Genomic DNA, 16,965 nt, shown 5'->3' on the forward strand with positions numbered 1-16,965 from the left:
TAGTCTTTATTAACCTAGGCTAACTAACGTGGGAGGTAAACTTGAATATATGAATAATTAAGGAAATCAAATTAAAACATAACTCCTATCGGAAGCCCCTGAGTTATAAGAATTTTGGCAGAAAAATAACATTTTCTCCTTAGAATAATCTTCAAATTATTTTGAAGATCAACAAATTCCACTGAGTTTAGAGTGAAAACTGGTGGCAGGATTTTTCAAACAAAAGTCTGGCTTGAGAAAAGAGGTTTTACTAGATTTTTGCCTAATGTTTGTGATCACATTTTATTATTTTCTGGGGTTAACTCCTTTATGCACTGACAATTATTGCTTCAAGTACATTAGATCATACCCTGTATTTACAATATAATTAGTGTTTTGTTTTACCGTTTTATATGACTATAACTTTTTATTTGAAGACTTGCTGTAAATAACACTGCACTGTTTCCTGGCTTTGCATGTGTGTAAGGCGTTGTGAAGGCAGTGCCGCCGAGGGTTGGTCTGAAGGAGGACGGGAGGAGCTGCACCTGCTCTGAGGTCTACAGAGTCCAGCATCACCTCAACACTGACCAAAGCATTCAGTTAACAGATTAACCTAATAGAAATATATTAATACATTCTGGGTACAAATGATTTATAAACTCAAGAGAAATTAGTTTATGCTAAAACATACAACTTTCAATTCAGTCTTTGCTTTAAAACAAGCGAACCTGTTCAGTTCAGCGTAGAAACTCTTTCCGTTACTCCTTTCACTGTACTTTCTTGGTCATCACTCCATTAGCTTCAGTAAAGTGGGCTTTAGAAAAACCATTCTTGACTTCTTTCCCTGCAGCTGGCTCTTGCACATCTTTCTTCATTGGCTTTTTTCGGTATGTCTGTTGGATGTGTATATATTGAGAAAAAAAAAGATTCCTTAATAAGGCCTGGTTTCTGACACTGCATATGGTTAAAATAGTACATAGTTTTCTTGGGCAATGGGCTTTATATCAAAAACTCATATGTGCAATATGAACATTTTTAGGACCCCTGGTTAAAGATGAAAATAGAGTACAAACCAAGACCAGATGCATGTATGTCAATGAAAGGTGTTCTTCTCACCTTATCACTATTAGGTCAGGATTTGCATATTATGGGAATAGCAATTTTTATTACTCAGAAAGGATATAATTTATTATATAATTCAAATGAAATGGTACTATTATTTTAAAAGAACCAATACCAAAGATTCTGGCTTAATGCAGCTGTTACCATATCCTTCCTATTTTGATAAAATTATGATTTTGTCTTTTTACTTTTTTAAAGCAATGGTATATTAACAAGAGTCAAGACTAAAATTATATACTCAAGTTTAGGACTAAAATACAGTTTGAGCCAGCATGTGGAGTTAAGGCTTTCAGTGCTCCTACCTCCCCTGCTTCTCCCCCAGTGCCAACACCCAGCGCCCAAATGACTCCCTTGGCTGTCCTCCAGCACTCTTCCCATTTCCCCAGTTCCCAAAGGAGAGCAATTTTGTTTTTCACTTGGTGTGGTGTTTGCATAGCTTTGTCTGTTAGCTTTGCTGGTTATTTCTTTAGAAATTCTCAAACGAGAAACATTTATCTCTTAAAACAGACAAAGCCCAGTCAATGTAATTTCAGAAACACAGATCTAGAAAGTTGTCAAAGGTTCAGTTCCCACAGTTGTATTTTGCATCAAGCCACGATGGGTTAACTTTTAGCAAATGCAAACTAAAAAAAGAGAGCATTTTTTGTTTGAAGAAGAAAATGTAGTTTCAGAAGTAGTTCTGAATATAAATGTATGTTTTTATTTTTTGATGAAGCTTTCCATTTCCCCAGTCCACAAAGGAGAGCAATTTAAAATCTACAACCACCTGAGTCCTGTGCTTTCTCCCAGCTTTCATAGGTTCTTATATAATGAAGTCCTTTTGGAACTGCATATTGAAGCTCTCTCCCACTTAAATTATGCATGTACATGCATGCCTCTACCATCTTGTACCCCATTAAGATGTAGTATGACTATAATACAGCAATAAAAATATAATTATTACAAAGAAAGTGACACTTGATAAAAAGCCACTGTGACCTTTTCATACCGATTTCCCTTAAGAGAAATTTGTCCTAATAAACAGCCTACAATGTGCTAGTAGTTGATATGGGCTTATTGAATTTAATATTAAAAAAAGTTACTATTCTCATGTCTTTTTCTCCATTCATGTAAATTTCCTGGATCTGTCTTACTATACTATTGTTTGTTTCGTGTCAGATTTGGGTAGCACAGTACAAATACATGATACAAGTTGAGAACTATGTGTATAACTTGGTATTTCTGAAACATTTTTCAATGTATGGCATATTAAGTTTTAACAGAATGCCTACTGTATTATTAATGGTGGTTCTATGAAGAGGAAGACATGGGGAGAGGAGTCAGGAATGCAAATTTTTCTTTTGTTGACATGCTATCTGGATTATTCATAAACATTAATAGATTAAGTAAAATTTGTAATGTGAAGGCATACAGTCTCCATTTTTCCAGAGTATTTACATTTCACATACCTGAATGTAGAAATTTAAGAAGAGGATGACTAGTGTCATCATGTAGGAAGACTGGAAGATGAGGCAACCAAAGGGGAAGCCACAGGGCTTCACAGCTGCACTCAGCGTGTGCGTAATGGTGAGCAGGAACTGCACCTGGAGGGCAGAGAAGCGGCTCAGTGAGGACCTGGCCCAGCTCCACCAAGCCACGGCCAAGTTTCCTCAGTTTAGATATCTACTACCATCACCCTCTACATTTTGCAGGAATAAAGCAAGCAAAATGCTGAAGCATGCCACTATCCTAACTAGAAATTTTATCTAAATTATATAAAATTGCCCATTATTTTCTCATGAAAAAGTTGCAGCTAATGTTTAGATTAAAATGATTTAGCTTATACATTATTTAAAAAGTGTTAATCTACATTTCAAAGCAATAAATTGCAGGCATAAAAGGTACTTTAATACACAAAAAGTAATTTTTTTGGTGGTACTGGAAATTGAACCCAGTGACATTCTACCTCCAAGCTCTACCCTCTGCCCTTGTTAGTTTTTGTTTTGAAACAGGATCTCATTATTTTGCTAAAGCTCTCCTCAAACCTGTGATCCTCTTGTCTCAGCCTCCCAAGCACTGGAATTACAGGTGTGCACCACCATGCCTACCTAAAAAGTAATTCTTAAAAGGCAATTTTTAGAGAAATACGGGCAGCCTCATTACACATCAAGAAGCCTCTGATGTCTTAAAGGTAGATTTCTATTCCTTCCCTCATTCATAAGAAGGGGTAACATACCAGCTGAGCCTGTGTGAGGTATTTCTTCCACCAAAGGTACTTGTGCATTGATGGAAAAACAGAAAGCCCATAGTAAGAATACATAAGAATGTGGATAAAGCTGTTCAGTGTTGGTCCAAAGAAACCTAGAGAAGTAGAGTAGAGTAGTTACTACCTTGAAGGTAAGACTGTTCATCCTCCTGTAAGTGCTAGTATTCCCATGGAGAATAGCAATGAGCAACAGGGATGGACAGCCAGATAACAAGATTCATGATGATAAATCCCCGATTATTGTACCATTACTTTAGGATTTGGCAAAAACTCCTAAACAAAATAAACTGGGGTCGTTTTTCAAACAGAAAAGGCTTTTCTGAGAAGTTTCTTAACCATCTCTTTGTCACTACTATTAGCTAATCAGTGAGGAAAAAAATGCTAGCTTAAAACTTCTGGCAGAATTCTTTTGAAAGAGTTGTCTTTGTTTTGGCTAAACCTTGAATGCGAAAAGAGCATCTGCAGGCTAGGGATTCAGCTCCAGGTAAGAGCACCTGTCTAATGCAAAAGGCTTTGGGTTCAATCAAAGCAGACTGCTCTTCACAATTAAGTAAATTCTACCTGGAAGGAAGGGTCTTAGGAACCAGATGCTACAGAGGGAATGTGCAGCAGGATGAGAGACTAGAGACCTTCCCAGTGAAAGGGCTGTCTTGGGGACTTTAAGGACAAGAGATACCTAAAATACAGTCCCCTGCCATCTTCATGAAAAGACTTCTCTGCCATTGACATGGGTGGATGGTGTTTCAGGAAGTCAAGGAGAAAAGGCTATATTCTATTTTGGGTACATTTAATTAGCTGCAAGAGGTAAGATGTCATAGATGGATTATTTTTTGGAAATAGGGAACTCACTGTTGTGAAGATTAATCAGTGTATGAAAATATGCTTAGAATAGTGCTAGCATTTAGAGAAAGCTTTTGAGTGTTAGTTTGGAATCCAGGTCTGTGGGCTCTCAATTCTTGGTAGGACAGGCTGTGGTGTTAAAGGATCACTTATTATGTACGTACCCTTGCATGAGTTATTTGACTGTAAATTTGTATTTTCTTTTATGAAGTAGATATAGTAATACCTTTAAAGGCTATGATGAGATTAACAGATAATACTATGAACTTCCAAAAGATCCTAGATTAATGATTTGGATAAATGTAAATAAGAAACAAAAACAAAAAACCAAGCATATAGTAAGTTCCCAACAAATACTGGCTGGAATAAATGTTAAAAACACTTAAATTTAAAAAGGACAATTGAATTTAAATGAAAACACAGTTTCAAAATACTAACTAGCACAATATTAGTGATATTTACCTGTGTTTTCATTTCCACCAATTAATGAACAATGAGCAGTTGTTGCTTTAAATCTTATAATACTCTTGAAGGGAAATTTTCACAAACATCATTCACAGGGCTGTTTGTACACATGATCTAAGTGGATTTTAGATGCTCAATGAAATGAAACTTGACAGTCATAAAATATTAGTTATAGTCTTCCTTAATAACCAAATTTGAGGAACTAGACTCTAGGAGTAAAAACAAATGTCTTTCTGCTCTCTGCACTCCTTTTGTTTTCTTCCTGACACTATAATTTTCATTTGTACTTTAACAGCCCAGTGATACAGATGATATATCTGCATGACTTATAATGGTGCAAAAGTGATGTATTCAGTAGAAATAATTGAATTTTGGTTTTTTCCCCAGGCTACTGCTATGTGTTGTAATATCCATGATGCGGGACAATAGCAACCAGCCCTGGGATCACAAGGGGGAACTGCCCACATGTTGCAGTGTGCCGTGCTGCTAAGCAAGGAGACTCAGTAAGGTAGGTGTATTAAATGCACCTTTAACTTATGATATTTTTAGTTTACGAGCTTATGGAAATGTGACTCCATTGTAAGTCAAGGAACATTTGTATTCTAAATATACTTGGCATTTTCCCTATCATCTTGACAATGACCTGAGTCCTGGGACGAAAGCATTTTTCTTAAATTTTCCCTGCTGTGAATTTTAAAATAAAGTATTTTTAAATTCTTAGGGACAAGACAGTATCCGATTGGAACCACTCCTCTCTAGCTCAGTACTTTTCAAACCACAGGTCATAATTTACCCATTAGTGAACTGTGAAGTCAAGGCAGTGACTTGTCACTGCTTTTTGTAAAAGTGAAATAACACACAAAAAAAGACCCAAAGTACATCAGAATGAACCACCGTAAATTAGTGCTGGATGACATTTTGATCTCATAGGAAGTATAAGATGAATGGGTGCACTGGGTTGTGATATAAAGCATACTTTTTATTGCAGTTCTCAATGAAGCAACACTGAAAGCCACTGCTCTGTGCTTCCTGTTGTGACAAGCTTCTCCTCTGCTACTTCCCTCCACTCTCCTGAAATGCACATGATGCTCAGTACAGGAAGAGGTGCACTCCTGTTCCTATGAGATTCATTCTTTACTGAAAATGAACCAAGTAGCTTACTTTGTCCACAGGGTATCCAGTTCAAAACACACCACCAGATGTTAAACATAGACGCATGGTGATATACATGAAGAAAAGTAATCTGACTTGTCTTTTTTCGCAAAACAAAGAAGATTGTGTCCAGGAATTCTACTAATTTGGAGAAGTAGTACCACCATAACACCTTAGCTACCTATAAAAAATGTAAAAAGAGAAAAAAGTGAGAAGGAGAAATGCTCCTGTGTGCCATCCCTACTTTACCAGTGTGAGTTTCTTTCTCAGAACACTGAAAAAGTTGCTCTTCTGAAGTCTTTGCCTCCAGTTTTTCCTGTTCCAAGCTATCCACCATACTCTAGTGAAAGATGAGTTCTCTCTCCAAGTTCCTCCTCTGCACCTCCATGACTCAGTAGATTCCTCGTTTAAGAACAGCATCTTTCTCAGTTCTGCTCTTGCTACTTTTTCCACCATCATCCTCTGAATTCCCAGCCAGGGCACCTACAGGCCCTGAGAGTGGTCTGTTTACTCCTGGTTGAGTACTGAACACTCAGCTCCCTGTGTTCAACAATACCCTCTTTCCTGCCTCACATCTCTTCAAAGCCTCTATGGAACTTTATCGAGCTCGCTACTTTTTCATTTGTATTTCTAAATTACTGTGACTACATCTCTAGTCAGTAACCACAGCAGTGTAGCAGATGTTGTGAACCTATCAACAGGATGCACAGTGCCTGGAGGCAGACTGTATCCTTCATGCTGCACAGGGCCTCACACTTGACGGGGCACTGCTGTTAAACTAACCTGCAATATTTTTCTTTGCTTCTCTAATGCACATTTCTCTTAAACATGCTCCCCATGGGCAGTCCATCTTTTATGTCTTTTCCACAAAGGAAGAGATTAGAAACCAAGAAGTTCTTCATCCTTACCAACGGTGGTAGGCCTCAATAACCACCTTCCTTTCTCTGCAGAGACCCTTCATGCTCTATCATTTACAGGAAAACACTTTAGTTAAAAGCGTATGTTTTTAAGTTTATCTCTGGAGATGTGTTATATAATAGAAATTGCGAAGTTAGAATAACATGCTATATTGTTTACTTCTCAAGATAATCCTGAGTTGGTGGCATTCATCTTAGTGTTTGATGGACTAATTAATCTTCAGAAATACTAAAGTACCTCAAAGTACACTGGTCTTTTATTATCCATTAGAAATAAAATGGCTATAGGGAAGCCTAAATAATAGTTTTGAAGATGTTTTAAAAGTATACATCTTAATATTTTAAATGTCTTATATTCATTGATTTACCTTGTATTTTACAGAAATTTTAAACATTCACTAATACATGGAGAGTAAGTATAATGAACAATCTGTATCCATTAATTAACTTCAAAAATTATCAATATGACTCAAATCTAGTTTTATCAATTCTAATTCCCACTACTTTTGGGGGGTAAGCCATGAGTTATTACAAACAAATTCAAGATACCATTTTATCTATAAATACTTGTAACATACTTTTTATTATAACAATGAAGTCATTGCCTAAGAAAATTAACTCCTTAATAACTTCTACAGCCAATTTTTATATTTTCTTGACCATCTCAAAAATGTCTCTCATTAATTTATTTAAATCAGGATATAAACAAGGTGTGCCTTGCGGTTTATAATGGTTTTAAGGTTTCTAAGCAATCCCGTTTCCTGCTGCTCTTTAGGAACACTGTTCCACTGTACAGCATCCCTGCTGGTATGGAAACTGTGTCCTCCCAGTGTAGTTTCCCTTGCCTTCTCTTCTGTAACTTGCAGTTAGATTGAGAGACTGGATTGGCTGTTTTATTTCAGAGGTACTTCTGTGCACCCCACTGCAGCACATCAGAAGGTGTCATTTCTGACCATCCCCCTACTATTCAGACTGAACAGTGAATTCAAATATTAAAAATCATTATAAATGTTTTTATTACATTCCCACATAATAGTTTCATCATCTGCAGATGGCTGATATAGATCCATTATTTCACATATTTTTCTCTGCTATGAAGTACTTTACCTCTGGATCTACTTAGAAACTCACATATGAAAGGCAAGATAAATGTTTTTTTCTAGAATGAGTAGGTGTTCTAACCTTCAAAAGCTAACAGTGAGATTTTTCACTTTAAACTTGTTTTAAAAAATGTACTTAGAGATATGTTATTGTCATAACCCTCACAGTCTGGGAGAACTTCTTTGTTCAAGGCCTTCTGAATTCATTTTAAATATATTTTCTGCCCCCAAACTAGAACTGGCCACTTCTCTTAAGAATTCTCACCCCTTCTGGTAGAAAATTATATTTAGAGAGCACATCTGGTGGGTAAGTATGGCTCATTGCCCTGGACTGTCATAGACCAACTTAGGCCTTTATTTTTTGTAGACAAATATATTTCTTATAACTAAGAAATAAGTTATTTTTTGCAGAAAAGTATAAAATTATTTTCAGTTTAAATCTATCATTACTAATTGTCATTTAACTTTCTTATAGACATCTCCTTTGCTTCAAATATTAGTTTTCTAATGGAATTATATTTATTTTATCCTACAATGTATCTATAAGAGTTTCAAAACTCTTATAATACTAATATAGCAATACTAATATAGCAATAGCAGCAAAAAACAATTCTGTTAAGGCATATCTCACTAGGAATAGCCATTCAAAATATTGTGTTTCAATGTCACTCAAAGTAATTTTCATTGGTTACATCATCAGCTTAATATATACATATGCTCATCTGTTTGCTTCCAACTTTTTTAGATGACTTCCTTGCTTTCATTCTAAATTGTACAATTATACAATATTTTATTTAATTATAAAAATAATTCATGGTTCCAAAATCAAATACAGCATAAGCTAACCAGAGAACTCTAGTTTCCTTTCCTGTCCTGTTCCCTCCTCTCAAAGGAAGCTCTTGTGATTAACTTTTTTAGTTGATCCTGCTAATTTCAGCCCATCCTCACATCTGGAAGAAGAGTCCTCTCTCCTTTGAAAGGCGAAATGGTAACAGATGATTGACTTCTAACACTTACCCGGATGTCAGCTTCCCCTGCACTGTTGAGATTTTGGCACTGTAAGTTGTAGCCTCCTTCCCAACTGGAGAGGATGAGCTGCCAAAAAATCCAGGAAGTGGGGAAAATCAACACAAGAATTTGGAGACATAAACCAAATTTCCCACTCATGTCTCTGGAGTTTACTCAGGTTTGAGAAGAAACATTCCGTAATTTGAGTTTGACCCAACCTTGTCCTCAGACATTTATTATCAAGAGATTTAATTCTTGCTACCGAACTTATATTACTTAATATATTTTATTTCTACCCATTTACATCATCCAAAAGTAAAAGAAACAAAATTTTGAGTAACAAAATTTTGTGTAAGGAATATCTAGTCTTCTGTTTCTATAAGTGGTATATAGAATTGACTGAACATAAAAGTGAGGAAACTATACTAAAATTTAATATTTGATCACCTTAATTTTATAAGATGAAAAACAGAGCTCAGATAGCTTCTTATACAATTTTTTTATTGCTACTATCTTCTGTATTACTCTCAAAAACTGAAAAGCTCCATGAAATGTATGCTACATTTTTTTTTATCATTTTTGTGTCTATAGTTCCTTGCCTAATGTCTAGCATACAGTAACTGCTCAATATATACTTGAGGTGTAAATGATTTGCTTATATTACATGGGTAGAAAGTAGTAGGATGATGATGAAAAGTCAGACTTACTAATTCACTGTTCTTTCCACACCATCATGAGAACAAACTTTATTCCTTGTTAAAAATTCTATAAAAATAGTTCTTGCTTATAAAAACTTAAGATACTACAATATGAGGCATTTGGCTCTGACTGACATAAGGTATTATAGGCAAAAGGTATATATTTTCTACATCAGATGCATAAAGGTATAGATTTGCTAAAACATATTGAATTGAACATTAAAAAGAGATGGACTACTAACTATAGAATGTTTTAGATCCTTTGTCTTTTATTAATTTTTGGATATACTTCTCTTTCCTTTCAGTGAACATAACTACAATTAAAGACTGCCAGGAGCAGCCAATCCAGTGAAAGAAGCAAACCTTGGATTTTCCTGATGGATTCTATTACAAATCAGGCCATTCCCTAGTTGCCCCTGAGGCTTCATGCTCTTCTTCTCAAATGGAACCAGTGACAGGCTAGGAGGAGATCTAGGAATGCCTTAGAGATTTGTAAGTTTTGCGTATGTGTTAGAGCACTTTTCCAGCTAAGAAAGCTGTTTAACTTTATGCACAAGGATTAGTTTAAAATGTCTATGGCCAGGCTGAAGCTTTGTAGATAGCTTTGTAGATCTATTTTATATGCTAACAAAACAGGGTCCATCCCCTATGTGTGGAGAGGACAGGGCACATGTCCTGCTTTAATCAGATTTATCCAGGCTGTTCTTATCCCTGTGGCACCTGTGCTGGGCTACCTAACAAATCTGGAAGCAGCCCAAACCACAGGAAACTAACTCATAAAAATCAAGATCCTGCAAGTTCATCTAGTGTGCTAAAAAACTCACCTCATAATTTAAAATAGAAACCATCCTTTCAGGACTAGGTAAATTAGAAAGCATCTATGTGATGCATGGCTTTTCTGACACTAGAATTCCAGGAAATGGCTATTAACCATCTTTAGAATAATGAAGATTAGGATTTGGACAGGGTGCAACTCGGGAGGCTGAGGCAGTGGTAGACTGCACTGAGTTCTAGCCCCAGCCTACCCTCCCTGCCATGGTGCATATTAGGATAATTCACAGAATAAACTTTAGGTAAAAAAGCCTGTATTTTAAGGCAAGGATTTATTTTCAGTTTTAATTCAAGGATAGCAGGAAGGTTCTGTGTCATCAGCTGTTTGACTTTTTTTTTTTATGGTACTGGAGATGGAACCTTAGGGACATTCTATCCCCCAGCCCTATATTTTATTCTTTATTTTGAAATGGGGTCTAAGTTGCAGAGGGCCTCAACTAAGTAGCTGAGGCTGGCCATGAACCTCAGTCCTCTTGCCTCAGTCTCCCAAGTACTGGGATTACAAGAGTGTGCCACCACATCCGGCCATTTATAACTTACACAAAGGATTTTACCCTAACATTTCCCTTAAAACAACATGATGTTTTTGTTTCCTTTGTGTCCTTTTATTCATTTTTGCTAGAGCAAGCTTAATACTTATAGATTTTCCCTTGTATTATATAGTAAACTAACATTTGGTTGTAGGGGCAGGACAATCATTACATGTTCTTGTAAAATTACTTGATTCTGGTATTTTACAATGGAGGGGCAGCAGGTCAGCTGGAGCGGAGAGAATTGTCAGCTCAGAAGTTCTGAGAAGTGCTAAGCTGCTATCAGGACATCAAAAATGTAGGCTCATTCTCTTTGATGAACAATAAAATACATATGTGTGTATGTCTCTATTGGTATTTCGGTCAAACTGATTTTGGCTGGTTAACTTTTTAAAATACTTGTCATTGTAGCGGGGCGTGGTGGCGCACGCTTGTAATCCCCGCGCTTGGGAGGCAGAGACAGGAGGATCGCGCAGGTTCTAAGCCAGCCGCGCGCGCTGGCTTTGGAGACCCTGTTTCCAAATAAAAATGTAAAAATAGGTCTGGGAGTGTAGCCCGTAGGTAGAAGGGCTTCCAAGAACCCCAGTACCAAAAAAAAAAAAAATACTTGTCATTGTAAATTCTAAGGCAAATTACATAACTTTCCTATGCCTCATTATCATAAATATATAAAGGGAAAAATTGTAACAAATGATCTTTAAAGCCTGTTCAATCTAAACTTTGATTCTAAATTTCAATGAAACTAAGAAAATAGGCCAAAATCAAGATATGGAAATCTCAAATCAAAAACAAGACTGCCAGGCCTGGAAAGGAATCATATCAAATGCTGGGATAAGTACTTGAGGTCCTAAAAGAATAGTTCTTGTAGGCCAATCTGATTGCTTCTAAAATTCTTTCAATTATTAACTCCAGTTTTGGCTGCACCTACCTCCACCAGCATATATGCAGAAAGAAGTGTGATTCCAAGATTATACAAGGTGAGAACTCCCCTGAGAGAAAAAGCAGGTCTGTTCTTCATATATTTGTTACCCAGCCATATTGAAAGCAGATATAGGATGGTAAGAAAAATGGTAGGAAGGCAAGAGTCCAACATAAACCATCCTCTGACTCGAGAATCTGTAAAGAAACACATTCACAGGGAAAATCCTAAAACATGACACTCCAGTTAGCAACATACACATTGTTTTTGTACAGAATACCCTCCTTATCCTCAGGGTCTGTGTTTCAAGATTCATGCTGTTTTTTTCTATCCATGCATATACAAATTTAATGCCTTTTTCATTTTAACTGAGCACTTAACCACATACTGTGGCTATAACTTTTGCTGTCTATAATATGCAACCACAAAACTAGCACAGATTTTTTTTCACAATTTCATGGATAGATTTCTTCCTATTTATCTTAGCAACCTCACCACTAGATTTCTTTTTCTTATTGGCAAGAACTGTTATCTTTCAACTTGAAGTCCTTTATAGCTCCTCTTTGGCATATCTAAATTTGAGGCATCACTACTCTTTCATTAAGTGAAATAAGAGCTGATCTCAGTTGAATTGACTGAGATTTCATCAAAGTACTCAAAATAGTATGCAACTTAAAGCTTATAAATTAAATTTTCAATGTAATACTTTTAGCCTGTAGTTGCAGGATTTTTAAGAGAAAATGGGACTTAAGCTAAACACCGAAAGACAGGGAAAAGAAATAAAGGTGGGAAGTAAAGCTTTTTAATGCTTTCTTTGAAACAGTCACTGTATTTATTCTAACACAATATGAAGGTTAATACTGTTATGCCATTATGTAGATGAACAGTTACCAAAGCTTTCTGAGCTAACGGGCATAGAGTGGTTAGCAGCTGAGTCAGGATTTGATTCACATGTGCCTCCTCACCCATTATTAATTTCCAAGCATTCTTCCATGGGGAAGATCTGGGTATCAGAATGGATATTGATATTATATCCTAATTCCTAAAACCCACATTTCCCAGAATCTGCTTAGGATCACTGCAGAAGTGAGCTTACTGATCTAAACAGAGCAATGGGACTATAAACAGCACCGGGAGCTGCTAATTTAGGATGAGAGCAGAAAACAAAGCCAAGGACCAGACCTGGCCATTTGACTGGAAGTAGGAATAGCAGAGGGGCAAGACCTTGGGTAGTATACATCAAGTGCCCTTTACAAGGTAAAAACTTAAAATCCTCAATAAATTCCATATGATAGATATGTCATTGGTAACTCTGAAAATAAATGTAGGTATGAAATGACTATTTATTCTCATTTTGTTTAAATATGTCCTAGACTTGTAAAAGTTTATGCTGTTCTTAATCTCCATAAAGGGTAAAAAAAAAAAAAAAAAGACTGGTTTCACCCATTGGCAAGGTCCTTTGTTGATCTCCTTGGTTCTCTCCAGTCTCTAGGTACAACCTCTAATCTGTCTACCCCAACTTTTCCTTAAACCACCTATCCTACATACATTTTTAGGTGCAAAGTGCCTACTCAAGCTCTGTCCCATTTTGTAAAGTTTTCCCACTGGTAATAAAGGTAAAACGTAACAACCCTCCAGCATTCATGTGACCCACAGATATTACTTTCCTCTAGCATTTAATCACTGTGATAAAAGTCTGTGCAGATGGGAGTGGTGGCACATGCTTGTAATCCCCACGCTTGGGAGGCTAAGACAGGAAGATCACACAGGTTCTAAGCCAGCCTCAGCTACTTAGTGAGGCTCTCAGCAACTTAGTGAGACCCTGTTTCCAAATAAAATATAAAATAGGTCTGGGAGTGTAGCCCCAAAGTAGAAAGTCCCTGGGTTCCACCCCCAGTACCACACACACAAAAAAAAGTCTGTGCAATATGCCATTTCCATGTTTATGTCCTACTCATTGTTTAAGACCCAGATAAAAGATCCTGCCTTTTTTTTTGGGGGGGGTACTGGGAATGGAACCCAGGGGAATTCTACCTCCAAGCTACACCCCCAGTCCTATTTTTTTATTCTTTATTTTGAAACGGGGTCTCACTGAGTTGCAAAGGGCCTCAATAAGCAGCTGAGGCTGGCCGCAAACCCAGATCCTCCTGTCTCAGCCTCCCAAATGCTGGGATTACAAGCGTGGGCCACCATGCCCAGCTACGATCCTGCCTTTTCAAAGGAGCCAGTTCCTACTGTTCTTTCTTAGCAACAGTGCCTCCTGTGCATACCAGAATCATCTTGAATTTATTATGGCTATAACTAACATTTACTGAGTGATTATTCTGTGCCAGGCACTGTTCTGCAGTATCTTACATGTGTTAGCTTATATAATTCTCAAAGCACTCCTATCATATAGGTGATATTTCCAGTTTACTTTTGAGAAAAAGTGAGCCACAGGGGGCAAAGTTAAGTAACTGGCACTAAGTAGCTACTCTAACTTGTAATGATGTTGTGTCCTCCCAAAAGATGTGTCAGGAAGTCAGGAGTTGAAAGTTTTCTCTGGTAAGTGGAAGCCAGAGAGAAAAATAGGAAACACAAAGATTTTAGGTAATTGAGAGTAGCCAGTAGAATCATGGGAGGGGAAAAGGAAGAACTGATGAGAGTACTGAGATTATGCTATGCCCATGTATGGATGCATCACTGCCAGTCTCACTATTATGTATGGGGAGGGTTGGGCCCTGTGCATGTTTTTTTTATGACTTTGAACTTCATTAGGCATAATGAATTATTAGGTATACATAATTACAGTGAACCAATAAAAGTATGTGTATAATTTTAAAAAAAGACATGAAGTCCTAACTCCTTGTATCTAAATGTCACTTCATTTGTAAACAGTCTTTGTGCAAGTCATCAAGTTGAGTTCATACTGGATTAGGGTGGGCCCTAACCCAGTGAGCAGTGTCCTTATAAGAGAGGAGGTTGGGGTACAGGGACACAAAGAAGAGAGAACACTGTGTGAAGGCAGATAAAGGGTAATGCATCTACAAGCCCAGGAGTACCAGAAACCACTATAAATCAGGAGAAGTATGGACCAGATTCTTTCCTATCACCTCTGGGGGAACAAAGCCTCTTGATACCTTGATTCTAGACTGTTAGCCTCTAGCACTCTGAGTACATTTCTGTTATTTTAAGCCAGGCAGTTTGTAGTACTTTGTTATGGCAGCCCTGGGAAAAGAACATACCTGGTTTAGTACTTAGTTGCTTTCCACTTATTTCAGATATGCTAGTTTTACCTCCCCAACTACAGTGTATGCTCTATAAGACAGTGACCAGTGTCTCACTTAAAATTTATATCCACCTAGGAACTCTGGGGAGTGATCCAAATAATCTCCAAATGGTTATATAAAGATACTGAGAAACAGGAAAATCTCATTACTACTCTTCTTCCCGACCAGTATTGAGGAAATAACCTTACAGAGAATAATGGATTTTCCACATGTTTGTGAACTATCAAGGCCCAAGGGAACCAAAACATTTTGTCTAGAATTGGTTCATTCACTTGCAGAATAGAGTGCCTACCATGTTCCCAGGACTGTGGTGAGTCCTTGAGAGAAGGATGAGTAAAGCAGCCCAGGCTCCTGCCCTCCTAAAAACTGAATAACAATGAAATGTGGGAAGGAAAGAAGCCAGGTGGAAATGGAGAACAACAAGGGGCCTGCTGTAGAGAGGAAGCCCTCCTGAAAAGGCACCATTTGGGCTAATATCTGAAGTAGGAGAGGAGCTGACCAGATTGGGGTTGGGGCAGGAAACGGGAGGAATTTCAGGCTCAAGGAACAGCATATAAAGGAATTTTATGTTTTTGCGGAATTAAAAGATGTCAAGTGGCTATCTCTGAGTGAAGAAGACTGGCACTGAGATGGAGAGGTGTATGGGGTATCTATTATTCAAGAGTATAGAGTCCATGATAAATTTAGTGTGACCTAAGGGCAGTAGAAAAATACTGATGAATTCTAAGATACCACAGCAGTATGATTTATATTTCTAGACTATTATTTCATCTGCTGATATGTGAGTGAAAGAGGGGAGGCCACTGCAGCCTAAGTGGCTAATGATGGAGAAATGATAGACTTCTAAGCTCATCCAAATGGCCCAGGGCAGAGCAGCCACCTACATCCTTAAGAGGAGCTTAGCCATGTAAGGGCAGCAATTTACAGACGACTGTGCCTGTGAGCAGACTGAAAGGTGACTGGAAAACAGACTGGAGAACACCACTGTCTTTCACTGTGCCCCTGGTTCCTGGCCCCAGAGTGGCTTTCATCTCAAGGGAGGCAAGCAAGAGAAGAACAGGCCCTTTGGGATGTTCTGAGAGAAGGGTGTCAAAGATGAGGCAAGTTTCTAAATGCTACATACCATACAATTTTTTTTTTGAGACAGTTAACATTCTTTTCTAAAAGTAAAGGGCATTCTTTCTGTATTCTTTCCACATTTAGTTCTCAAGTGTCTCACTCACCTCTAGGTCCAAACATATAGTCCACAAAAGCATTGACTTCTTTATCCAAGGCCTTTAGATACTCCTAACGGGAGAAAGAAAAAAATATGTAAGTGTTCTTTTTTCTCAAAACAAGCTTTTGCCACCACCATGTAGTTAAAAGCTCCAGTGCCCTAGCATCAAGGCATTTTGACTGCAAAGACTTAAAGAATGTGGTGGAGATGCCACTTTTCTTTTCACAAGCTTGCAAATATTTGCAAGGAAACAATTCCTCTTTGATTTCATGAAGCAAAATGCATCCTGGAAAACAGGCTTGGTGCTCCTTTAAACTCTTAAAGGGATATTGACCTCAATTCCATTTCTGTCTAAAATGCTTAAAGCCAAAGCTGTTCCATAAGCAACTACCATTGTTGCAATTAATACAAGTTGTATGTAAGCAACAGGGAAAGTCTATGAACCTAGGGTCATTCTTCCTCTGAGAGACACTCCCAGGCATTTTGATTATTTAATTTTGAGACAGTCTCACTAAACTGCTGAGGCTGGCCTTGAGCTTGTTATCCTCTTGCCTCAGCCTCCCTATACTGGGATAACAGGCGGGTGCCATCTCGTCAAGCTTATGTGCAATTTTAAAATGGAAATTTACATGCACCATATTTCCAGGAGCCACATCTAACCATTAAAGAGGGCT

The 16,965-nt window shown here is 37.5% G+C and overlaps 1 protein-coding gene across 1 annotated transcript; it reads right to left on the bottom strand.

Annotated features, from left to right (window-relative positions):
- Positions 1-746: 746 nt before the first annotated feature.
- On the bottom strand, positions 747-16,356 carry ELOVL2 (ELOVL fatty acid elongase 2; the record flags this gene model as incomplete). Its single annotated transcript, XM_080709834.1, has 7 exons — positions 16,299-16,356; positions 11,816-12,003; positions 8,838-8,915; positions 5,813-5,984; positions 3,317-3,441; positions 2,550-2,684; positions 747-872 (listed from the first exon to the last, which is right to left on the bottom strand). The coding sequence occupies exons 1-7, from the start codon at positions 16,312-16,314 to the stop codon at positions 747-749; spliced, it is 840 nt and encodes a 279-aa protein (XP_080565960.1). The 5' UTR covers positions 16,315-16,356.
- Positions 16,357-16,965: the final 609 nt, after the last annotated feature.

Source organism: Muscardinus avellanarius (assembly GCF_963383645.1).
Source record: "Muscardinus avellanarius genome assembly, chromosome: 14".
Taxonomy (NCBI): domain Eukaryota; kingdom Metazoa; phylum Chordata; class Mammalia; order Rodentia; family Gliridae; genus Muscardinus; species Muscardinus avellanarius.